Genomic DNA, 25,889 nt, shown 5'->3' with positions numbered 1-25,889 from the left:
TTTCAGGACTCAATCTTTAGGTGGGCAAACATCAGAAGGTTACCAATCTCCTTTGGAGTGAATTCGGATCATTCGTGGTATGGTGTTAGGTTTTTCAATAATCCCTTTTATTAAAAACTGGAGATTCAATCTGATCAAGTCATTCTTTGAGTTAGGGGGTTGGATTTTCAGAAGCGACAAAGAGCGGCCCTTAATTTCTTTCCACCCTGTAGTGTAGCTTTTGGCACTAAAGTAAATTGAAGGGCAGTTTTGACTGCTTTGTAAGTTTTAAGCGATATTTTTTTCTACTTTTTGCTTTTTAAAAAACCTTAAACAAAATACAGAAATATTATTTCTTGCCGTGTCATTGAAAAAGACAATCATATTCCTTGGGAATAACTGGAAACATAATTAGGCCATTTTTCGATCTTTTAAGGCCTAAAACGCAACCTTGAAGTTGTAATAAGTAAGCATGTGCTTGATAGAAATTTATGAAAGTTTAGGTCAATACATAAATAAAAGTATGCTTAATACTGATTGACTACGTTTTTGACAATGATGCATTTTAATGTTTAATGGGCTTTAAGTGATTTAACACACTTATCTGAGCTTCGTTTAAACATAAGTTTTTCCTTGTCAAAGAAGCCAAAGTAACAACTTTAGTGAAATACACATCTATATTTTCAATTCCCATGAGTATGTTCCGAGTCTACAATTGGACCATTTATTTCGTTCGATCAGTTGTACATTGTCCATGCACCAATAAACGTCTTCTAACCATTATCCCGATTTCCGCGTCGCTAAATGGATATGACACATGGCGCAGTCGGTAAGATTTGTTTGACAAAGAAAAACATATCTAGATGTCTTGGCATTTGAACAAACACTTAACCAGAAAATATAACCACCGTGTCTAGTTAAAGGTCTCTCTGTATTATCATATGTTGTTTTTTTACTGGCGATATTTCCTGTCGGAAAGCAAGCAGCGTAATGTAATGTGGATTAATTAGCACTTAGCCAAAGATTTTTGAGACAACTAGGACTACACCCCCGTTTCAGATTTTTACTATCGTGGGTATCCTGGGTGGTTTAGCATGAATTAGCATGAATTAGCATGAATGACGGTCCCAAAATAATCTGGCCAGCGCGCTCTCACGACGCCTCAGCTGCTGCCCCGGCTGGGGCTGAGCGGGCTAAGCCCAGCCAAGGCCCAGCCTGACTTGAATCACACCTTCTGAGAACTGAGCACGGTCTGAGCACAGTCTGAGCACAGTCTAAGCAGAGTACGCGTGCCCTCATCCAACTGGAACTAGATAGTGAGTCTTATCTAGTCGCCAGAGGCCCGTAGACCGATCGGGTTGACGAGCGGGCAGTGGACTGGTGTGACCGTGATCGACTGAATCAGCCCAGGGGTCCACAGCCCAAACAGACCAGGGATCCAACCCAGGGACCCTCGCCAGCATGGAGGCGGAGGTGGCGGCTGCCAATTGGGAGTGGCTATTGCAGCCCGAACAACGCGACGCCCTCGAAGGCCATTTGGCCCTTGAATCCTCGAGGCACGGCGTCCAGCATCTGGCCTCGCTTTTCAGCCAGCCTCAAGCCGCTTTGGGCCAAAACACCATCGTGAGTTGGTTGGCCCAGTCTGGTCAGTCCCACACCTTGGGGTGGCTGCTCAACGCCTACGGAAAAGCCATCGACCTCGAAGTGGCCCATCCCATCACGCGTCGGCGCGCCATCCACGAAGCGGCTGATCGTGGCCAACCGCAGACCTTGCAGACCTTGCTGCAAGGTGGAGCCGATGGCAACGCCAAGCTGCGCAACGGCAACACACCCCTACATTTGGTGAGCATGAAATGTGCGGTCGCGGCGGCCCAGCCCGGATCCGAGAACCTATTGACTCGTCAGCGCAATTATCTGGCTTGCTTGACGTGTTTGTGCAGTTGGCCGGCAGTGCAAGTCAATGCGCTCAATCAACTGGGCGCCCCGCCCTTGTATTATGCCGCCACGCAAGGCACCGCCGACGCGGTGGCTCTGTTGCTTCAATCCGGCGCTGACACTGCCCTAGTGGTCGACGGTTCTTCGATTCAGTCATTAATAGACACACACCACCCTAATGTGGCCCCGTCCCCGGCCACCCGCCCCGTCGAGAATGTGTCTACGGCTGACGAGTTCTTCCACCTTTTGTACCAGGGTGGATCGCAATGTTCAGACTTATTCATTACGGCCTGGTCTCAAGCCTCCGCTAATAACAACGCGCCCGACTTGAGCCAGGATAACGGCCGTTTTACGTTTCTCCAGTATGCCTGCGATCAGGGGTTGGTTCAGATTGCCAAATACCTTTTGGCCGCCGGTGCCAACCCCAACGATTGCTGCCCTAACAACAAGCAGCCGCCCATTATCTTGGCCGCACATCACGGTTTTTACCAGATTCTCGAACTCTTTCTCCAAAGCATGGTGGTCGAGAGCGTGGACTGGGATGTGCGAGATTGGCCTCGGGGTGAAAATATCCTCCACAAGATCTTGAAACGCCAATCCCGTGTCGTTGTGTCCGGCGTTGAACGAGATTACGACCGATGTCTCAGTCTGATCTTGGAGCCCCAACGAATTCCGACCGATTGTTTGAAGGCCTTGCTCTCCGGTATGGATGACTGGGGTAACACTCCGCTCCATTTTGCCACCGAATTGGATGATCGGCCAGCCGTGCTGGCTCTGGTTCAACGTGGGAGTGACCTCACTGCGGCCAATAAGCGCGGCCAAATTGGTGCCCTAAGAATATCGGAAGACGTTTGGTGCGATTTCCTGGATAAATGCATTGAGGCCGATGGCCTGCCTATGGACAACGATTTTGAGTTGTCCTTTAAGTACGATTTCTTGGCTGCTCGGAATGAGGATCTCAATCGATGTGAAACTAGAATACTGCACATCCTAACGACTTCCAAGGCTCATCATCACGTTTTCTTGCATCCTGTAGTGACGAGCTTTTTATATTTAAAGTGGCGGAGAATTCGTGGCATGTTCTACACGAATCTGTTCCTCCATCTCGTTTTGAGCCTCACTTTAACCTCTTACCTGATGTTCTCAGTGGCTGACGAGACCTGGCAAGGTTGGAAGTTGGCCACCCGTGTCTTTCTTTGGGCCACCCTTATTCTCATCACGGTCAGAGACCTCCTCATTTTGATCAGCTATCCGATTGGATTTCTCTCTCGTTTTGACAATATCGTTGAGTTGCTGGTCCTTCTCATTGGTGCCTATCTTGGTTGTTTTGGGTCTGAAGGGGATCAAAATTTGGGGGCGATTGCCATCATTCTGACTTGGGGTCTCATGATGGTCTTGATGGGGCGACATCCTAAATTGAGCGTGTACATTAAGATGTTCTACACAGTATCGTTCAATTTTTCCCTATTCCTGTTGTGGTACATTCTCTTTATCTTGGCATTCGCCTTCTCATTTTACTTGATTTTGCATTCGGGGGATAACGAGCAGTTTGCCACTCTCGAGAAGTCCATCTTCAAGACGTTAGTGATGAGTCTAACGGGCGAACTGGAGTACGAAAATATGAATTTCGGAGGCCGTCTGGCAATCCTTTTGTTTCTCATGTACGTGTTTTTCGTCATTCTGGTGCTTATCAATCTACTCAATGGTCTGGCCATCAGCGACATTTCTGAAATCCGCCAAAATGCCGAAATCCTCGCCTATATGTCTCGGACAAATCTTCTCTTCTACACCGAACTCCTCTTTTGGGGAAGGAAGAGCCAGAATCGTTGCGTTCAAGGATGGCACGCCCTGAAATCTCGAGTTTGGAATGTGTTCAAAGGTCTCTTAATCTTGAATACTCGCCTTCCTCAAAGAAAGGCCGTCTTCTTTCCTAACCAAAGCCTTCATGAAATGAGTTTGCCCGCTTCCAAGAAGGATAACTTGCTGTTGGATGAAGATATTTTGCAACAAGCGAGAAAGCTCGTGGTTGACAGGATTACGACCGTGTCAAGCGGTGGTAAAAATGTAGATACAACCAAAGTTATACTAAGCAAACTGATGAAGACTATTCGACGATTGTGAGGACTAACTACTCTTTGCTTTGATTACTCGGTGACAAGATTCATATTGTTCTCGAGCTATTAATGTACGTAATACTGGATATGCAAAATCAAATAACTATATGTACCTTACCAGAATATACTGGTAAAAATATCTGCCTTCATTTGCATTTCAGTCTGAGCGTGCAATTTTTTCCCGTTTTTTTGAACTAAAACTTCGATTGTCAGCCGATTTGGCTGGGACGGAGTGAAGACAAAATCCCTGCATCACGTTTGTTAGGGATGTAAAGGGTGTACCAATAGTTGTTCCTGGGTCGAAGAGTTAAGAAATGACATCCAGATTTAAACTCTCACTAAATGAATTCTATATGATCCATTCACCCACATCATAAAAACATGGTTTTAGGCGCATTACTCTGTAAAACTCAACTCAAAAAAGTCCAAGATACGTACAATTTTTGAACTTTGATATTGCAAAGGAGCCTGTGAAAAATGGATCAGTGATGACAAAACATTAGTTGCTTCACATGTTTGAGTATCTTTGAGGACATTTGGAAAGTCATCGACATTACTAAGTCAAATTGACCTTTGAAAACAACCCATGATTTGTCAGGCCTGTAACATTGTCGATTAATCAAAGGTGGTGACACAAAAGTTGGTTGAAAAGAGACAATAATTTACATAATGAATAGACCGTATTAGGTAACTAAGATGTCTGATCAAACCTTCACATCATTCATGGAAAAGGGTTTGCCTCCAAACAACCAAAATAGCCTAAATTGACTTCCAGACGGAGGAAGACATTTGAGTTGTCTTCGTCGCATTTTAATAATTCATGAGACCGAGAATTATTAGAAATTAGTTAGGTAGGTAGATAACAGTCACGTGGAACATTTCAGTCTAACTTATGTTCAAAATCGTTCGGTTTGTGCTAAATCTTTGCAAAAAAATATTTTGTTAAATAGGATCCGCTTGAGGAGAATGGTTAGGTATCACACCAGATTTAAATCTTAATAGAAGTATGCGATTGAAAATAAGATGGACAATGCAAGGTATTCAGTTGAAGGAGCTAAAAGGAAAACTAAAAAAGTTATGAGTTAGAGAAATTGAGGAACGCATCAATAAATTGATTCTAAGAATACGATCAATGCTGTGGTCTGATCTCGAGAGGGATTTAATGGTAGATTGATGAGAAACAGAGAGACACTTTATAGCTATTTACCATAGTTCTAACGACCGACAACAAGTTGAGGGACATCTTTGACACACAAATTTTGTCAGGTTTTCAAGTCTCACATTTGTCCAATTTTTAGTATGCTGGTAGTTTCCCTTCAGATCGGAATAGGTATGTTGATTCATATTAGATAACGGGGGGCCTTGGCATGTTTCGATTCTGCCATGTCCAGATTTCAAAGTTTGCCCAAATTTGAAGTTAGAACTCGAGGACATTCTTTTTTTCTAGCGCAGTTGGTTAACTCGCGACCGAGCTAAGCTCGGGTTNTTTCTAGTGGATCATCGCCTCGAATGGCGGCCCCAGAACCCAGAATGGGACGAAATAAATATACATATTGTAAACATTGCATAAACAAACCTGTGATCAAATGAGAAAGATCTCGCAATAAAGAGGTTTTTTTTTGGGATGCTAGGTTCGGAGGGGTGAATCTCGCCCGGCCAGCGAAGCTTGCCATCCCATCGTCCGTATATAATTCCGATAGGCAGTGTTCTAGTCCGTATCAGATTGGTTCTCCGCCTGCGGGTGTGGTTAGCGTCTAAAAGTTTCCTAGAGAAAGGTCAAAGAGGAGACTCGAACCGGGGGAGTGCTAGGAAACTGCACTAGCCCTCGGAGTTGAGGTCCTGGACGTTAACCGGTATGAAAATACACTGCCAAAGTGGTGATCGGATGCTGATTGAGGACAAGCCATGTTCTGGGCGGAAAAGCTGTGTGCCGATAGTTGCCAAAGTTATGATATCCAGAAAAGAGGCCAATTCACGAATAACTAGCCTCAAAGCTAAACGTCATATGGGGACAACTATCCAGGGAGACGCTTCGTCGACGCTTGAAGACACACCCAGAGTAAATAAAGGAAACATGACTTTGATTTGCCCAAAAAAACGTCCTTTCAATCCTGGAGACGTACCATGTAGAGCAATGAGAATTACTTCCATCTAATTCCGCCAACAAATCCGAAAAATACGTTACCTCCAACGAACAGAATCAAGCACTCTCCAAAAATGACGGTCTATAGAATGTCCTACCTCACGGGCGTCTCCGAGTTCCAATTTGCGCTTCAAAATGTCAATGCCCAATCCAATCTATAAAGGTCTTCTAGAAATTCATGCCCAATCCTACCACGAGAACACTTGGGCAAACTAATTCTTCAGTGCAATTAGCAAGGGATGTACCAAAGGATGTACGAAATTGAAACTGCCGTTTGCTGCCATCCAAGACAGTCAAACAGTTCAATGGCTTGAGTAACGCCGCTACAAGTTACGGGGTTACTTGTAACGCATCACTTTTTGAGTAGCGCTACCTGTAAAGCTTTACTTTTCTCCAAAGGTAACGGTATCGGTAACAAAACAAAGGACTTAAATCGAATCTACTCTTGGGTAACTGAGAGTAATATGGCCCTGAACGGAATGAAATTCCGCTGAATGACATTTGGGTCTACTCCTTTAAATACTCCACTCGTAGATAATGGAGGTAAAGATATTGAGCAGGTCTCATCTATGAAAGATCTAGGTGTAGTCCTCCAAAATAATGGAAAGTTCGATGAGCATATCAAGTTGAAGGTGGGAAAAGCTTTTCAAACTTGTGGCTGGATATATCGCACGTTTAAGTCCAGAGATAGCATCACGATGCTAACCCTGTACAAGTCGATTGTTCAGCCACATCTTGAATATGCGTCATCCATTTGGGCTCCAATGAGTTCAGCAGGTTTGCAAAAGGTCGAATTGGTCCAAAGATGTTTTACTAGGAACATTGAAGATATGAGAGATTTCTCGTATTGGGAGAGGTTAGAAAGGTTGGCATTGTACTGTATTCAGAGAAGGTACGAAAGGTATCTGTTACTGTATGTCTTCAAAAGCATCCATGAGCTTTGTCCCAACTGAGGATTTAGGGTCGATTCTAGTGACTGTAGAGGCTTAATGTGCGTTTTGAGAGCACCTTCAAGCCCTTGAGAATCCAGGGTAGTAAACACAATGAAGTCCACATCTCGTCTTTCTCGGGCTCCTTCATTGTTTAATTTGCTTCCCTCTAATATTCGTAGGGAATACGTAGGCCTTATTGATCCGGTAGCATCTTCAAGTCACAGTTGGACAAAGTTTTAGATAGCATCCCTGATCGGCCCTACATTCAAGGACTAGCTCGGTCTGCCAACTTAAACTCGCTCGTAGACCAAATGTCGTATAAAGATTAAAGGGTAATAAGTGGAGGAATTATAACCTTTCATTTTGATTGTACTGGGGAAATCATTCCCTATAGCGGTTAGAAAAGCCCGTGAAAAAACAAACTAAAAAAAATGTCTTAAAAACATTTAGACATATTTGCCTAAATACTATTTTCCTTTTTTCTGATTGCAATGTTAAAAGCATTGTTATGCTAGATCACACCTCATTCCCCTAATTGTTTGTGTGGAAGAAGGCTCGTTTTCTGCTCTTAAGATGTCTTTTTATGATAAAAAGAAAGAATATTTTACCGAAAAAACTCGCAGTCCTTAGAACAAAATAATTTGTTACTAATTTTAAAGAAAACTGGAATCTTAGGTTTATTTTGCGGAATGAACAAACCCAAAAGCAATTTGAAAGCCAATTAAAGTTAATTGAATGTTGGCAGACCCCAAAGTCTCGTTCTGTACTGATGCGTTTGAGCTTGTGAACATTTCAAAGCTGTTGAACCCGAGGAAAGCTCAAAGTGTTCCAATTTAGCCTCTCTTCCCTTCCTTCGCCCATTTTCCCTCCTCTTTATCAGCCCTAGAAAAGAAGAAGGAAATTGCTGGGCGAATTTAAGCATGTCGTTCTTCCATGGGCATGCGTGCACTCTTCTGCCAAGAGGCATGAGAAGGAAAGTGGGACTGGCATGACTACCGACTACTTGCGGCCTTTTGTGTGTCATCCATTGTCCCTGGACCACAAAGTCAGTGCAGCTCTATTTCGCGAAATCTCAGGGCGTTTCTTCAGATGGAGGGATCTTGTACTGATCGAGTTCAACCGGGTCTCTTCTATGCGGGTCACTCGTTAACTCTCCTGGGATTTTTATTAGTCAATATTGTGCCCCATGGGCTGACGGTGTTACATTTGTGCTTGGGTCTGGGTTATTTGGCTCTCTCCACTTGGACATGGAACTCGATGTGTGCCACGACCATTTTTGTGTACTATTTTGGTTTCACCATCATCAACACTTGCCAGTTCTTCTCGTTGCTCTACCGTTACCGGCCTGTTAAATTTCCCGAGGACCTCAATCAGTTATACAAGCAAGTCTTTGAGCCGTTTGGCCTCTCGCGTATCCAGTTCCAGAAACTGACGTCTTCCAACGTGGCCAAAATCGTTACTCTACACTCTGGTGAATGCTATGCTGTCGAGAACATGACCAAAACGGATCGCTTGAGCATCCTGATATCAGGTCAATTGAACGTCCTCACGGAGAAATCATTTCTTCACCTCATTGGAAGCCACAATTTCATCGATTCACCAGAATTCGAGTGCTCCTCGGTAGAAGACACTTTCCACATCACCATTTGTGCAGCGGGTCCTTGTAAATATATCTCTTGGGAGCGCAGTACCCTGGAGTACATGTTTGTAAAGGACCCTTCCTTGGCTCTGATTTTCAACGCCCTCATCAGTCAAGATATAACGGAAAAGCTGTTTGCCATGAACGGCAAGTTGAGGAACAATTTGGGTGTGGCCATTGACATTCGCTTGCCTGGAATTGCCAGTCATTTGGATATTATTAGCAAAGCCAATGGGAACTTCCAAGGAAACTTAGGTAAAATGTGAGCCCCATTGTAATATCATTCAAACTGATTACATTGTGAATCTTCCCAAACATTTAAATAATACATTCCCAATTGTTTCCAAAAAATCACAAGAAAAAAAAATCGTCCCTCCACACCACGAGGACTTACAAACGTATTTGACGACTCTGTTCATTTGGTTGTTTCTGTTTTAGCTCAGTCATGTTCGTCCGCTAAAACGCTCTTTCAAAAACCAGTTGTGTTTCTAGTTGGCTCCTCGTTAGCTCATCACATTTTCCATCGATGTGAGGTTCTACACGTAAATGCGCTCCCAGATCCCTGGGTGGTGATGATCCAAGGATCTCGCATATTGGGTCGGTCTTTTGAGAAATATTTCAACTGAGTGTGGTTTGCATGCTTTTGCGATTCAAAAAGACAAAAAAGAACTACCGTTATCCATTTCAAGACGAACCAGCGGCTTTTCGTACCCTTTTAAAAAAAGACTGATTTGAACTTGCATCTTTCAGAGCAACAGATTACAGATTGGATCCAGTTCCTGCAATAAACTTCTGCATAAATAATTTCGCACATATTTCGTACAACAACGTTAATGGGTTGTTAATCATCTTTTTAAAGGTCTGCCTTTAGTGTAAAAAAGCGTTGATTTGGAGTGACTCGTTTTGGTGCTTGTTGATAAATATAATATTAATATGATATTTTTCAAATTGAAGGAAAAGATAGTTCTTCACATACATAGGTAGTAGAGGTTAATGGAGTTGCTGAAAATTAACGCAGATTTATAAATAATTCAGAAAAGCCAAGACAGCTAATGTCAAGCAAATATGATCAAAAAAGTGTAGTGTTATTGTGAAAAGCAATTGGTCCATGGAAGCAACATCGATTCGCAGAAATTTTTGCCGATTATGCTATATCACTTCTTTCTTTATTTCTTCGCTGAAAAGTAATGAGGAATAAGGCATTGGTATCAATTGATTTCGTAGTAGTTGCTTCTGCACGTTGGAACCCACAATACTGATAAAGTTTTTGTGCAAATGCCAAGACTTCTAATAACGATTTTCGTTGTGATTGAAACAAAAGGAACAACTTAGAATATTAATCCACTTAAAACCTACAAAGAGATAATATTTTTAAAAACGTAATCGATAGAGGTTGGGAGTAACCTTAGTTGCGTTTCCAATTACAATGTCATCCAAATCGATTGAGCTAACTGTTGTGTATTTCAATGATTTGTGTCGTTGCTGCTCTTGGCATGGACTCGTTTAATTCCCATGAGTATGTTCCGAGTCTACAATTGGACCATTTATTTCGTTCGATCAGTTGTACATTGTCCATGCACCAATAAACGTCTTCTAACCATTATCCCAATTTCCGCGTCGCTAAATGGATATGACACATGGCGCAGTCGGTAAGATTTTTTTGACAAAGAAAAACATATCTAGATGTCTTGGCATTTGAACAAACACTTAACCAGGAAATATAACCACCGTGTCTGCTGAGCAGGCTAGATTAGTATTTAACATTCGAATAAGAAAAGACAAATATGACATGCCAATACAAAATAGTATTTTTATCTCGGCAAAAGTCGGACTTGTACGAGTTCTTTGGTACTTTGACTTTTTGCAGGACTCGCTAAGTCCGGACTCGAGTCCTTTCGAAAAGAATCGAGTCCGGCCAATTTCTCCAAAATAGAGTAAAAACCTCGAGTGCACTCGGACTCGGAAGTAATTTTATGGCTCAAATTCGCCATTGATTAAGAGGCATGCCCTTTGAATTCCATCTGACAAGAATTAGGTTCAGCAACTACGACATCTTACTGTACACTGTAATGCGATCACTATTGCAACTTTATATTCTTGCGGCCACTTTTCAAAAATGTAGAATTTTGAATTCTATTTATGCAGATTAAAAACATATTTTGACCCTTGGGCGAGCACTTAATCACCTCGTTTCAAACCTTCTCTCTATTTCGTCAAATGTCAAAATTTCTCGCCGTTCATTGACAAAATCTCTTGACATTTTTCAATATCGTGGGTCGTCCACTCAGTAAGCAAAACAATAAAAAAGACCCTGGAAATCCCGTAAACAACGGAAACCTTAGGATTTTGAGAGGTGTGAGTCCTGATGTGGAAATTGCTCCCTCAAAGGTTTAGCGACAAGTGAATTTAACAGTTTCACGCAACCTACCTTTGGAGCTTGTAATAGTAAATTCTATTTAGAACCGCATGCGTCTAAGGATTAGCCAAGAGTTTAAACACTTTTTGTTGCCAAAAAGTTCTTCAGTCAACTCAATATAAGATGGAATTTGCCCCACTCGATTTCTTTTCAAATTTGACAATTCCAACACAAGATTTTCGACTTGTTATTATTGGTGGTGTTCATCGTATTCTAATGTCACTTGTCAATTCGTTGTTACTGATCAATTCATGTATTGTGGAAAACTGTTTATTCATATACAGTATCAGAAAAACTGCGAAATGTACTTTTGCTTGTTCCCGTGATTGATTGATTTTCATTTTTCGCTGGAAACTGATTTTAGTACTTTGCTCACAATCGTCAAAAACCAAGACTTTGAAGCCAAGGAGAGGCGTTTTTGTCAGCACTTTTTCTCACTCAACGTTCTTATAACCGCTAATCTGCCCCATCGGTCCCACCTCGATATCGGGAATGCACAAGTTGAAATTTGCGAGTCAGCATTTCTCATAGCTACATATCTATCCTTTCCGTCCAAATAAGCTTGAGGTGCAATCACGTTCGTCGCGCACGTTTCCGGGCACAGAGAAGGAAAGCGCGTCCATTATTACATTATTACCCGGCTATGGAAACGAGCTGAAAACGGCTATCAAATTCACCTTGATATTTGAAAGACGCTGTACTTACAAACGGGAAAGAAAGCAGATTCGAACTGAGTTGTGGAGCGCTTAAAGGCCATCATCGAGTTTGCTTGTTTGTCGAGGAGATGAGCCAGAAAATTTCGACATCGAATAGAATAAATATTGGTTGTTACACATAATGCCATTGTTATTTGGTTACCATGCATTATAGTAAACGCCCATATTGACAAAATGCTTTTGAATATGAAAATTGCTTATCAAATCATGAAATGGCTAACAGTACGAAGTAAGCTAACATGATTTTAATTTTTGGAGAACTTTCAATGCCAGTGCCAGATATTCTCAATTCATGGGTTTTCTGCTCCGTTGCATCTTGGACCGCACGCCATGAGCCAAAAAAAAACCAGGGCTATTTGGCTGAAGACGGCTAAATTAGACAATTTTTCCACAAACACAATTACCATACATGAGCGCAGAAGATGATACTTGCATAACATCATAATCGAATAATCTCTAAGCCTCATATTGGAAGAAAAGAAATTAGACTTGTAAGCATGGTGACTTTTGCAGAGCTCTTCTGGCATTTGAGCTTGGCAAGAAGCGCTTAAAAGAAGTGCATATATAAGACCAGCAAAAATTAAAACGCTAAAGATTTAGAAATATGATTTAAGCTGAAACACCCAGTGCTGAAAGAATACGGAACTTTCGATTTTTTATTGTTTATCTTTTATTTGGTGCTGCATCAACACACAAATCCCGTTATTGTTTTTCCCATCGTGGCAATGGAAGTACCATTTTTTAAGAGCTCGATGGCAGCAAGATTACTTCTTGGAGATGATTTTAAAGAAAAAACAAACTTAAATTATTCTTGAAATTTGATAATTGAACCGTATTCAGATTATGCGACACTATTTTCAGTGACTTATTTCTTATATATTTTTTTAATTTAAAACTTATTGATTAATTAATTGTTTGAAACGTTACATCATAATTCTATAACACTTGGCTTAGTTTCATTGCAATACTAAAGATGATATAATCGAACATTTTGACATTCAAGGGATTAAAACATTTCAAAATATAGAACCACATGCCTAATATACCAAACATTGAATAAAAATAGATATCCATATTCATTGGATCCCATTTGGATCCTGGCCTAGTGAATTACCGATGATTGTGCCCCCCAAAACATAAGTCACTTGATCCAGCTGAAAGCTATTTTTGAATATGTATGTCTACATTGGTTGAATCTAATGCCATGTCACTGATTTGGTTCGAGAAATGAGTCAAAATCGCCAACCTCTTTTGGCATCCTTCACTATCGTTTAGTTACCTTGTCAAAATTATTTTCCACCTTTTTTCTGGGGTACAATCTAAACAATACAATAAGCAAGTAACTACAGTACATAAAATGTCAATCCCATCTAAGGGGAATTCAGATCTATATTTTTTTGAGATTATACGCCTCCAGGGATGGGAATGAGATTCAGTTGATCAGAAGTTTGGCCACTTTCGTGTAGCTAAATCCAATCAAAATGCATCACTTGACATCAAATTACTCTCGTGCTCGAAAATTGTTCCGTACCCTGGGAACGTGGAGTGCTGTGTTCCCTACTCACTTTCTGTTCAAAGTTCAGGATAACAAGATGACTTTCTAGGCATTTTCAAGGCTCACATCCAACATTGAGCCCTGTACACACGGCACTGCGTAGCTAACGAGGATAGGTACCGAATACGTTTTCCTCTACTGGTGAGTAAGAAGTTAAATCTGTGCCTTCATCTCGGCTCCACAATACTCGTAAGAACGACGTCATTCCTAAAGTGCTCCTCCATATGCATACTGTACATAAACAGTAGCTAGTACTAAGTAGCCTCGCCCATCTCTCGCGAGGACTGACTTCGAACATCTACAAATTCATTCGGAAAAGCCCAACCTTCCTCAGTATTCGTTCTGACTGGCATAAGTCCAACGCTTGAGGTTCAGTTCGATTTTAGCCACACTCTTGAAAATGTCTCGATCCGGTTCCCGCTACCCAAGTGCCTTCGGCCACACCCCTTCTTATCGCAGTGTTTCTCGCGTTGGGACCTCTGACCCCTATGGTTACGACAGCTTGGGCTTGGAGAGCCGTTTAGGATCCCGACCTGTGGGTTCCACGTTGGGCAGTAGCACCTTGAGCACCTTGTCCCCCGGATTCGGAAGCCTCACCTCTTCTGTTCCAGGAGGCAGCCATCAATCTGTCCAATCTTCATACTCTTCCACCACCAAGAGCATGCAGCAGGTCAATGACGGAGTGCCCAAATACTCCTATTCGCAAAAAACCAGCAATTACAACAGCGACGAACCGTGGAAGAACAGGAATCATTCCTACTCGTACAATGTATGAACATGTCCGTTACACTTCGCCAACAGGAAAATGCTTGCTTGTCGTGATGGGTTTTTGTGAAATATAGCATCGTCGCTCTCTTTATCGACTCTGATTACATCATCTAAGGGATGATCTTGAATTCCTTGTTATTCCATGGTCGTAACCAATCAGTACTGTCTGTAAATAAGCAAGGCTCGGACTCCTCTTGAGACATTTGGATTCCTCATTTGAAATAAGTTAGCGGGGTCTGCCTTATTTTTTGCGTTTGCATACGGGTAGTTAAGCTCCAGCCCGCTGATTCTGTTCTCCAAATTATTTGGATTCAACGAAACATCGTGTCCATCAAAAGCTGGATTTTCTACTATAAATTTGTTCATGACTTTTGGAAAGACTCTAAGAGGGGTGGCGTGATCCAATTGATTAGTCTTAAACGTGATCAAAAACATGCCTGATAGGCATCCCTACAATTTGAATTAGGGATTGTCAAGCTAATTTTTGTTCCAATATCATTGAAACTTGATTGCTTCTGGAATGTGGTGCTCTGGCTGCTTATGTGCTCTATATAGAGGAAATCGAAATTTTCGGTGACTATGATGTGGTCCTCTGATGACTAGTAACAAACAGTAGAATTTTACTAAAGTGTTCATCTTTACCTTACATCAACGTAAGTGTAAGCATATTCTGTATTTTTGAAGACGTCAATCTTCAATCAAACCTCAAATTTAAAAGTGAACCCAAACATGTGAAATATAAAATGACATGATTCTTCACTAGACGAACACTTCACAATCCCATGGTTCTTCGGCAGCACTTTCTGAAAAAAACATCGGACGGTGTCAATCGGGGTAGGCACAAATCGTGTTATTTGAGGATATTTTTTTTTTAAATAGTAAGTAAAAGCTTTGGTCCGAAAAGCTTTGAAATAATATTTAAAGAAGTCCCTCTCTCGCTGCTCGCTGTTACAAGAAGGACACGAACCCAGATGACTCGTCAAGGTTCCTTGCTACGGCCATTTTTTCCCGATTTCCCGAGAATGCTTAGATTTTCCTGACAGCACGCCCTGCTTTCCAAAAGAGACTACATTGCAAAAGCCCGTGGTAAGGAGAAGCGACTTAAAGATATAAACATGTTCACTGCATTTGCTCAATTTGGGCTCAATGGGAAGGATCAACATATTATTGAATTGCATAGGGGGCATTTAAGCATACTCAATTAATGACGTTCAAAGGCAACCGGTGTGTTATGTTAGTACTGTGGTTGTCCTTTGTTTCCTGTTATGGACACTGCTCGAATCTGAATTGCCAACTGCAGTGTTTTTTAATCAGAGTTGGGTCATCAAACCATGTTCTTTGAAGACTTGAGAAAACAGAAACTCATCATTTTCGAGAACTTCATCTACCAAAGACTGTAGGCCCAAAGGAATATCCAACAAAACACATTAGGCAGAAAGCCATAGCTCATAATGAGCTGTATAGAAATCTAATGCGTTGATTTTATCACTTTCGTACGATTTGTGCAACGGTACTATTTGCCCTTGGTAAGTAACTTATGAGTGAAACTTTACCATTAGGAGGTCAAAAATTGAGCTAATGACATATTCAAAAGTTCAATCTTTCACAAGCGAATTTTATTAAAATTTGGATAATAAAATTTCTTTTAGGTTTGATTTTTCACGGGCTTTTCTAATCGGTACAGGAAATGCAATCCCCAGTACTATTAAAATGAAAGGTTATAATTCGTCTCTTTTTACCTTTCAATCTTTATATGGTATTTGGTCCACCAACGAATTTGAGTTGGCAGACCGAGCTAGTCCTTGAATGTACGGCTGATCAGGAATGCGATCTAAAAATTTGTCCAAGTCTGACTTGAAAGATGCAACCGGATCAGCAAGGCCTACGTATTCCCTACGAATATTAGAGGGAAGCAAGTTAACCAATGAAGGAGTCCGAGAAAGAAGAGATGTGGACTTCATTGTTGGAACTAGCCTGGATTCTCGAGGGCTTGAAGGTGCTCTCATAACGCACATTAAGCCTCCACGGTCACTAGAATTGACCCTAAATCCTCAGTTGGGACAAAGCTCATGGATGCTTTTGCAAATATACGATATCAGATACCTTTTGTACCTTCTCTGAACACTGTACAATCCCAACTTTTTTAGTTTAAGCAAATTAAACAGTGAGGGAGCCCAAGAAAGAAGAGAAGTGGACTTCATTGTTCGAACTAGCCTGGATTCTCGAGGGCTTGAAGGTGCTCTCAAAACGCACATGAAGCCTCTACGGTCACTAGAATTAACCTTAAATCCTGGCTCTCCATCTCCGATTCTATTTCATGTTTTTAGAAAACTTAAAGTATCCTTTCATTAGTAGGTTCCACCAATTTCCATAATCTTGACGCATTATGGAATTGTTAAATCTTTAATGGATGATTTTTATTTACTTTAATTGCGTTTATCTAGAGATAACATATTAACGGTCTTTTTGTGGACTTCTTCACTCCTACTGGGAACAAAATCCACAACACTTTGACAAGAAACGCTTTTATTTCTTTTTTTACTTTTTTACTTTTTTTATTGAAGTTGACATATCTGGCTGGCCCTTGAAGGTAGGGTTGATCAGGAATTTCAAACCGAAACTTGTCCAAGTCTGACTTAAATCCTGCTAATTCTTTCTTTTTAAAATTGAATTTAAAAATTGCGAAAAAGGATTTTACCTTTTTTTAACATAAAATATTCGCCATCTTTAAAGACAAAGAATGTTTTTAATCTGCGAAAAATGATTTTAGTGTTTCAAAATTTCTGAAATGGAATGGCTAAAGGAGACACATTTGGGATGGCTTCTTAGGCCATGCACGCGATCGAAATCAACAACGTAATAAAGGAGAGACGTCATTGCCTTCTGAATAACTCGAAATGTTTTAAAAATTGAGTGTCTGTCTTCTCTGATGAAAATATTTTTCCGGTCAATCATTTGGTCATCAATTACCATGATCACGTGGTGAACTTTGACAGTCCCATTACAGCGTCGGGAACATCGAAACTACTAAGTACCGTCCCCCCATGATGATGTTGGACGTCGTTCCATACATTGGAGACAAGATGCTACCCGATGGCATCCAAAATCATAAAGTGGTCAGCTTACGTCTTTCAACAACTGTCGATACCGCTATTAAAGTCTAGACGTGGTTTCTCAAAATGAAGGAATCTGGTCCAGGAAATGTTGACCTCAACCTGAGCCACCATCTTAACCATCTAAATTAAATCTGCTGTTAGCATATTGTGGGTATGGAACCATTTCCTTTTTACTTCCTTACAGTGTTATAAGATCTAGGGTTGTTACTCTAGATCTTAAAACTTTTGTTTTCAAAGAAGATGAACGCATCTCCTTTTATGGTGGAGCTAAGATTTTTGGGTTATTTAACAAGTTAATTGAGTTTTCTGTGTCTGCTGTCGAAAACTCGAGTGAAAAGTGGAAATTTAAGAGAAGAAACGTGAATGTCGAGGGGAATGTTGCAATTTAAATCCGGAAACCTTTTGCAAGAGAAAAATATAATTATTCGGACCAAACAGTCGACTTTCTGTTTGTGGTTTAAAACTAGACGAAACATTTTCTTGATACTTCAATCAAAAACGAATTTCATCGACACATTTTCTGAAATGGTTGGATGAAATCTAAGGAATGCTAGATGAAGGCAACCTTGTATAGAATAGCAAGCTGTTGTGGAGAACCGTCATTGGCTCCAATTGTTCACGTGGAGTGGCCAATCCCGATTTGCTAGCTGTTTCGTCCTGCTGTTTCGTGCCACATGTGTGCGTGTTCCACTGAGCCCCATGCATCTTCCGAGTCTCTTGTCTCCGATAGTAAATGGGTAAAGATACCCTTCTGTTCTTCTCGTTGATTGAATAGTGAGCTAGTGAGCTTACTGACGGACTGAAGGATTCGCGCACGAACTTACCCAGTACCTTGAGCAGAAGCTGGAAGAATATGCCAACGTAGGTGACTTTTCGAAACGCCAATGCCGAGGATCAACTAGCTTCTACCGATGCTGCGATCCAGGCCATGATGGCCGTCAAGCGAAGGGAACGAAAGAATGAGCGAAGCAAGGGAGGACTTTCAGATTTGTAGTAGTTTGCCCAAGTTTGACATTTAACTTTGAGCACAGTATTGCGCCAATCCATGGACATTCATGCCCATGTTTTCGAGGCAGAAACAAATCCAGCACCGTTCCACAAGGAGAATTGATCCCGGATTTCCAAAGCAAAATGGCGGACTTACTCTCCAAGGAAGAAATGGTAAGTAAGCGGTATTAGGCGACAAGTACGGAAATCGTCCCACTTTTTTAGGCTTTACTGAGATTTGATGCAGGCCTCTCACCCATCCCAGTGAATTCGAACTGAATCTGGCCTTTGATTTATGAAAATCAAAATGTATTTTTCTAATCCCCTTCAAAGGAAGACATGGGCTTGGACAACGAGCAAGTCCTGGTGCTGAAACGGTGCTTTGATGGTTTTGCCGATGAGGATGGAGCCATTCCAGCGGAGAACGTAGGCAACATTCTTTCCCTCATGGGCCTCAAAGTCAAGCCCACTGCTTTAAGAGAAATCATTGAGGAGATAGATGAAGATGGTGAGCAATCTGTCCTGATGTGATTGATCAGTGGAATGTCATAACATTTGGCGTTTGTTATTCAAGGCTCCGGTTTGCTTGAATTCGGCGAGTTTTGCCAATTGGCGGCACGATTTCTAATTGAAGAGGACGAGGAAGCCCTGAAAAAAGAATTGAAAGAAGCCTTCCGAATTTACGACAAAGAAGGTAAATATAGCGAAGGCAATGACCTTCCCGAACGAGTCCTACCAAATAAAATTGGGTTTTGTTTTTCTCCAGGCAATGGCTACATCTCAACCGACACTTTGAAAGAAATCCTCAAAGAATTAGACAACAAGCTCACTGCTGCTGATCTGGATGGTATTATTGAGGAGGTGGACGAGGACGGCTCGGGGACTTTGGACTTTGACGGTAAATAGCATTTTATCCTAAATCGTCCTAGTTGATTGTCACGTGCGCAGCTACCGCAACTAATACAGGGCCTCGGAAACCCATTTTGGAGCCTCAGTCACGATATCGGATCAAAAAAAAAACTGAGATTCGACGTTTCTTTCATCGTAGCTTAGCTATGCTTAGTTTGGGATTGTTCAAAGGCCTGTTTTTCGAGGTCTTACCAAGCACTTAGTTAAATGCTTGGATGTTAACCGATATGAAAATGCACTGGCGAAAGTGGTGAGCGGATGTTCATTCTGGGTAACGTCAAAGCCTTAGCTCAGAGGTACAACCGTTTAAAAACTCGCCATAGTTATGCGTAGTTATACCATCAAGCTATTTTCAAGTGCATTTACTTTCCCAAGATCATTCTTTGTTGGCCAGACGGGCAAAACCTTTTTTTTCATATCCACATCACCACAGAATGCATGTGTGCATGTATCAAAGTGCAACCCAATGATTATTTGTTTTTAGGGTGATGTAAAGTAATTCAGGTTATATGCAAAGAAATGTTTTGTACCTGAAAAGATATCAATTTCACTCTCTAGTAAGCAAGCCATTTCAAATGTTAACTCTAGTTTTATGAGAGCAACTCTCTAGGTCAAAAATGAAGGACCCTTTACAATTCATTCGTTGATTTTGAAGACCCGCTTCCTTTAATATCTGCTATGTAATTTATCAGGTCACTTTTGAAAGGCAGTAACATTTACCATCCTCTGTAAATTTAGTGAACCGGTTATGCAACAAGTTATCTCTTACCACTTAATGTTTTGTTCATAGAGTATTGTGCAAACATCGATTGCTGCGCTGACGCAACAAATCTAGGTTTCAAAATACCCTTCCTTTCAAACAAAAATGTACAAGATAAATATAAAAATTAAAATATATGTAAGCTAAACTTTGCTCCCTTCAAATATTCCCAGGGAGTATGTACGTAGATGTTGATCCGGTAGCAAAGAGCATCATGCAAGTTAGAGCTCCATAATCTTTTGATCAAAATTCCTGATCAACACAATACTCAAAGGCTACTACCAATTCTAATTCGTTGGTGGATCAGCTAATATATGAATATAAAATTCAGTGAGATACATACCTTTTTCAGTCTTGAAATGCTGGGGATTCCATTTCCAGTAGCGGTAAGACAGTCCGAAAAACTAAACAAAACAATTCATGCAAAACTTCCTTTTATGCTCTTTTTGTGATTTGTTCTTAGATATTCGTGTCGAAGTTCTTTTGCTTACATTTAATTTATTGTGAATTAACGCAGAGAGTTGTGATCATCTCACATGGGAAATAGACTTTTCTTTTCGAAATTTGTTTTGATATATTGTATCTTTATCTTAGAAAGCCGTTCATTTAGTAACAAATAACAGTTTTTAAGCCAGCAGAGAAAGGTATCGATGAATTACCCACAACAGGAATGCCCGTCCAACGCCAGATAACCTGTGCTACACCACATATTGTCAATCATCTAGTGAACAAAAGATAACAATAAAACTACCCATTCCAAATCGTATGCACAAGACGAAAGTTCGTGATGTTCGTTCAATCTAGACGCTCCTATGGCAATTACTTGGTTAAATTGGTGAGTTTTCCCGAATAGAAGTAGTTTGATCCAAGTTCAATTATGAATACATTTTTTGGATGATCTTGCAATCCCTCTTCAAGACTTGAGACACTCCTAATTATCCTAATTTAAGTAGACAGTGTCTTTTTCAGGAGAAGAGGCTGATTCCTCATTTCTATTCTGTGATGATAATGAAAATGATCATCTTTTTGATCGACTTGTTTTTGTGAGCTCGCCAAACTTAAAAGTAAACAAATCATACTGGCTAATTTGGAGCACTTACATCCAATGTTAACCCTACCAGGGAGCCCAAACAAAATGGGAAAAATTGCTAAATGAAACATTCATATTATTCCGCTCGTAGATAATGCAGGTAAAATTATTGATCAGGGCTCGTCAATGAAGGATTTAAGTGTACACGTAGTCCTCCAAAGTAATGGAAAGTTCGATGAGCTCATCCAGTTGAAGGTTTCAAATGTGTGGTTGGATATATCGTACGTTTAAGTCCAGAGAAAAGCATCACGATGCTAACTCTGTACAAATCGATTGTTCAGTCACATGTTGAATATTCTTCACCCATTTGGGCTCCAATGAGTTCAGCAGGTATGCAAAAGGTGGAACAAGTCCAAAGATGTTTCACTAGGAAAATCACAGGAATGAGAGAGCTCAGCTATTGGTTAGAAAAGTTGGGACTTTACAATGTTCAGAGAAGGCACGAAATGTATTTGATACTATAGATCTTCGAAAGCATCCATGAGCTTTGTCCCAAACCAGGATTTAGGGTCAATTGTAGTGACCGTAGAGGCTTAATGTGCATGTTGAGAGCATCTTCAATTCCTCGAGAATCCAGGCTAGTTAAAACAATGAAGTCCTCCTCTCTTCTTTCTCCGGTTCCCTCATTGTTCAATTTGCTGCCCTCAAATATGCATAAGGGGAATTTAGATGTTGATCCTATACTAGGATTTAAGTCATGCTTGGACAAGTTTTTGACTAAATTTTTCATCGACCTTTTATTAAAGGGTTAGCTAGATCTGCCAATTAATCGCAAATTATATCAATGTAAAGTTAAAAAAATGAATACTTTTTCTGTCTTGAACTTTTAGGAATTCCATTCCCATTAGCGTTAAGGAAGTCCCAAAAAATGTAATGGCATGATCGGAACAAACGGTCGATCATTGCATTACACGGAACACTATTTTATATGAGATAAGGACAAATCTTGTTAAAAAAGACAATTTTTTTCATTAAAATCTGATATGAATTGATCGGACCCATAGTCCTTTTCATTCTCCTCTCCTTCCTCTTGGAAACGTAGAAACACAAGAATGCGCCCTAAGATGTCTGACTTTAGCTAGATATTTTTCTCTGAACAACTTGATGATGAAAGTTGCTAGTATGCTACAAAAACATAATATGTAGGTAGCTCTCTGGATTTCAAAAATGTTTGTAATTTTACCCTTGTTGAATTTGAAAGGTCTCTCACACGGGTAGGTGGTGTTTTTATGGCGTTGAAAATCTTTTTCCATTAAATTGTGCTAAAAAAGAGCTAATGACAACTTGAGAAAAAGTGATGTCATTAAAGTTAGTCACCAAAAGCATTTTAATCCGTGCTTTTCTTGGTACTATTTTTTTGGAATAAATTGATTGCTTAAGTGTTGAAGCATTATCAATCAAACAGTCTACAACCTCCCGTACAATGGTTATTTACACGCCATAATTGTTGTGAATCTTACCCATAGAGAATTGGAAACACCTCTGAGAAGAGTTGATGCCTTATTAATAGTGTCATAGTACTTGGGCAATAAATAGTTCATTAAATAATCTCTTGATAAAGTCTGCCATCTTTGAGCGTGCTCTCTAGTTTTTACGTTTTTTTGTCCGCACCTAGAAGAAACAGAGGGCACTTCCTCCGCTCAATGAAAAGGACAAAATAGTGACTCTGCAGTTGTTACAGATTGGTTCACAATGCAGAGAAAGCACCCTCTGACGTGCAAAATAGGAAGCCATCCTTTTCCTAGTGTTGGTAGCAGCTTTGAGAGTGTCTCGGGCTTGAACGAACACTGGATGCAGTTAAAGTGGCACATTTTATCCGAACGTATTGATAGGTAGTGAGTGATGCCTCTTACGCGTATTTATATGTTTATAGAATGGAATCAGATGAAATGATGTAATACTTTGAAAAGAACATGAAAATTGTTTTGCCGTTTTATCTTTCAGAATTTATGGATATGATGGCGGGATGAACGAGCTATTCCAGTGGAGACGACGGCATATCGGTGAATATTGATTTGTCTGCTACAAAGAACTTCCATGCCATTTATAAATACATTGAAAACTATTTTGATCATTCCATTCCGAAATATTTGAAATAAATGCGATTGTGCTGATGGTGAATGAGAGTTGGCATTAGCACTATCAATCGAATGATTTTGTCAATGTGTAACCAATATAAAAAGAGGCCTGGGATTTTGACGCGTTTAGTATTGTTATGGCAAGATGAGAATTGCATTCCATATCAACCCCTTGTAAAGAAATAAGCTAAACTTTGAATCAACCATTTAACTGACGATTGCCGTCCATTTCTAAATGCTATTCAAATTTAGCGCAATATCTTTTGAAGAGCAGACTTGCCAAACCGGGTCATTTGAATGGGTCATTGCTGTGGATGGAATAAACTAGAGGGCTAGCCCTCTAGAATAAATGAACTAGAAAAAGGAAGGTCCAGTGGAACCAAACACCTTGAAATTAATACGCCAGACCTTTGTCAATTAAATTTCAAAGTGAGTGAAATTGATTATCAGGGCAGTTATAATGAAATTTTTTGGTAAGGAGCAAAATTGCAGTAAGTCTTTATTTATTTTTTGAAAAAGGTTGTAAATTCCCATTTCACCTCAAAATGATGTAAAAGTAGTGATGGCCCTTACTAATCCTTCGTTTTAGACACAAAGTGCTTTGCTCTTGTAGCAACTGAAGGAATTTTCAAGCTTTTAAGGCAATTGCAGCACTCTTTGAAAACATTGGCTAATGGCGAAACATATGCATGGGCATTTGATAAAATTTAGCCTTGGTGATTTGGTGGATCTTACGGTCCGATGTTGGGTGCGAGGAAGGAGGGGCAGGGTTATAATTTGGGCTTGGCTCTTAATAAGATTGATTTTCGTTGCTTAAAATTTCGTGATATTTGAAGTGCTTTTAGTTTGTTGGCAGAAAATCAACCTTTGGCTTGAAAGAGAGAAAGTTATACCAAATTTGTCAATTTTCCACTTTCAATGGCTTAAGTCACACGTAACTGAGAGGGAAGCTTGAAAAAGTCTGAACATTTCTTGTGCTCTTTTCCCATTTGACTTTGCGTTATTCTTGCATACCTTCAGCAATCAGTTATCCAATAAATCACTTGTGCGAAAAATGGGCCATCTTCGATTCCTTCCTAAAGCAACTGTGGAGCACAACGTCAATTTGTTGAGAGCGCAGAAATTTGTGCGACACATTTTCCACGTACAGAAAAAGACAAGCAGTTTTAGGTGATACTTACTGCGATTCGCCAAAGCATTTTTTTTTCGAAGTGTGCTTTTGAAACACTCTTCTTCAATTCACGTTCACAAATGTCACCGCTTGCTGCCACCAGTGCTTCCATATCATGTACGATCATGCGTGATTTTTATCGGAAATGACGTGGCAGGAGTTCATGCTTTTTCCCGAAAAGTCTTAGGCTTTTACCAATCGCACTAGAAATACCCAATTCAATAGATCAAGTCTCACCACCAAGTAAAAATAAATATAAAAAAACTCATAATTTTTCATTCTTTTCTACAATTGTCAATGGTACTTGAAATCACAATAATGCACCTTTTTGTCAGTGTTGAAAATTAAGGACAGGGAATTACCGCTTGAAATTTAGGTGGTTTGACTCAAAGAAATTAAGAAAATGGTCCAAAAGCAAGATTCAACAATATACATGAAGCTTTATAAGCCACCTTCATGATGAATTCAATTAAAGACGGTGAGATTTTAACTGAATTTGCCATTTTGTAATTTTTTTGCCCTCCGACAAATTTTTGGAGCTTTTTCCCACCACTCATCTTGAACCACTGGCTATCATGCAAAGCTCAATCCTGACCTTGACTGGGCTGTATATGTGAACATTGCTTTACCGTGGCCATAGATATCCGGCACCAAACTTCTGGACTGTGTTCTTGGGAGAGCTCATTATGGGAAAAGGATCCTGATGTAAGAACAATTTCTAATAAAACCAATTTTGCGCTTTATGCATTTTTTAGTTACAAGAACCCATTCAAGTTGTAGGATCCGCGTAAAGTAAACGTCTCCTAGTTCATACTCTCTACGAATGTTTGAAGGTAGCGAAGTACCGTAAACAATGATGGAGCCTGAAAAAGGGGGGTGCAGATTAGCGCCCTGAATGGTCCTTTTCATTGAGCGGAGGAAGCGCCCTCTGCTTCGTCTAGGTGCGGACAAACAAATGTAGAAACAAGAGAATACACTCTAAGATGCCAGACATTGTTAAGAAAATTTTTTTTATGAACAATGTATTGCCCAAGTACTGTGACACTATAAATAAGTCATCAACTCTTCTCAGGGGCGTTTCAAAGTATCAATCAGTAAAATTCCAGACAATAGGACATGCTCACTGAGGTTATTTACCCCTTTGCACCTGAGCGCCCCCTTTTGACTTACGTAGTGGTACGTGTGTTGAGTTTTTTGCTGTGACATGGGTCAATTGCAATAGTGTTGAAATTAATGGAGTTGTTATATGAAAAAAAAATAGTGCTAGAAATGATTAAAAAGATAAGACTTTAAGATCGTTTTGACACAGAAGATCAATTGTTGGTTGAAAAAGTGGACTCATTTTTACGTTTGACGCATCCCTACATACAAAAAAATGGCGCTTGGACGTAAAGGGGTACAAAAAGCAAAAAAACACCTGATCCTGTGATTGTATCCTACTATGACATATAAGTAATCATTTTACTGGGGGTGGTATTCTGTATGATTGATAACGCGTCAACACCTTAGTAATTATCGTTTCCAACAAAATAGTATGGGAAAATCAGTTTTATAAGTTTATAATGACTAGTTAAAAAAAAA

The 25,889-nt window shown here is 40.3% G+C and overlaps 4 protein-coding genes across 4 annotated transcripts; all 4 read left to right on the top strand.

The window, feature by feature from the left end:
- The first annotated feature begins 1,440 nt into the window (after window positions 1-1,440).
- Window positions 1,441-4,167, top strand: LOC131876792 (transient receptor potential channel pyrexia-like). The gene has a single exon (XM_059226103.1). The coding sequence runs from the start codon at window positions 1,441-1,443 to the stop codon at window positions 4,033-4,035; it is 2,595 nt and encodes an 864-aa protein (XP_059082086.1). The 3' UTR covers window positions 4,036-4,167.
- Window positions 4,168-7,891: 3,724 nt separating this feature from the next.
- On the top strand, window positions 7,892-9,754 carry LOC131878174 (popeye domain-containing protein 3-like). The gene is made up of 2 exons (XM_059224084.1): window positions 7,892-8,997; window positions 9,181-9,754. The coding sequence occupies exons 1-2, from the start codon at window positions 8,193-8,195 to the stop codon at window positions 9,366-9,368; spliced, it is 993 nt and encodes a 330-aa protein (XP_059080067.1). The 5' UTR covers window positions 7,892-8,192; the 3' UTR covers window positions 9,369-9,754.
- Window positions 9,755-13,640: 3,886 nt separating this feature from the next.
- On the top strand, window positions 13,641-14,286 carry LOC131878209 (uncharacterized). Its single transcript, XM_059224128.1, has one exon. It carries the CDS (start codon window positions 13,830-13,832, stop codon window positions 14,202-14,204), a length of 375 nt encoding a protein of 124 aa, XP_059080111.1. The 5' UTR covers window positions 13,641-13,829; the 3' UTR covers window positions 14,205-14,286.
- Window positions 14,287-18,315: 4,029 nt separating this feature from the next.
- Window positions 18,316-23,180, top strand: LOC131878199 (troponin C, isotype gamma-like). Its single transcript, XM_059224117.1, has 5 exons — window positions 18,316-18,474; window positions 18,634-18,808; window positions 18,875-18,994; window positions 19,067-19,198; window positions 23,004-23,180. The coding sequence occupies exons 1-5, from the start codon at window positions 18,445-18,447 to the stop codon at window positions 23,027-23,029; spliced, it is 483 nt and encodes a 160-aa protein (XP_059080100.1). The 5' UTR covers window positions 18,316-18,444; the 3' UTR covers window positions 23,030-23,180.
- Window positions 23,181-25,889: the final 2,709 nt, after the last annotated feature.

The sequence above is a fragment of the Tigriopus californicus genome, chromosome 1, assembly GCF_007210705.1.
Source record: "Tigriopus californicus strain San Diego chromosome 1, Tcal_SD_v2.1, whole genome shotgun sequence".
Lineage (NCBI taxonomy): Eukaryota > Metazoa > Arthropoda > Copepoda > Harpacticoida > Harpacticidae > Tigriopus > Tigriopus californicus.
Note: the sequence above shows the minus strand (reverse complement) of the source record. Positions and strands in the feature narration are given on the sequence as shown.

What these genes read in the sequence shown, in the direction of transcription:
- LOC131876792 (XM_059226103.1), top strand. Translation starts at nt 1,441, where the DNA reads ATGGAGGCGGAGGTGGCGGCTGCCAATTGGGAGTGGCTATTGCAGCCC.
- LOC131878174 (XM_059224084.1), top strand. Translation starts at nt 8,193, where the DNA reads ATGGAGGGATCTTGTACTGATCGAGTTCAACCGGGTCTCTTCTATGCG. An exon ending in GAACTTCCAAGGAAACTTAG is followed by an intron (nt 8,998 to 9,180) that starts GTAAAATGTGAG and finishes TTTCTGTTTTAG; the next exon opens with CTCAGTCATGTTCGTCCGCT.
- LOC131878209 (XM_059224128.1), top strand. Translation starts at nt 13,830, where the DNA reads ATGTCTCGATCCGGTTCCCGCTACCCAAGTGCCTTCGGCCACACCCCT.
- LOC131878199 (XM_059224117.1), top strand. Translation starts at nt 18,445, where the DNA reads ATGGCGGACTTACTCTCCAAGGAAGAAATG. An exon ending in CCGAATTTACGACAAAGAAG is followed by an intron (nt 18,995 to 19,066) that starts GTAAATATAGCG and finishes GTTTTTCTCCAG; the next exon opens with GCAATGGCTACATCTCAACC. An exon ending in GGGGACTTTGGACTTTGACG is followed by an intron (nt 19,199 to 23,003) that starts GTAAATAGCATT and finishes TTTATCTTTCAG; the next exon opens with AATTTATGGATATGATGGCG.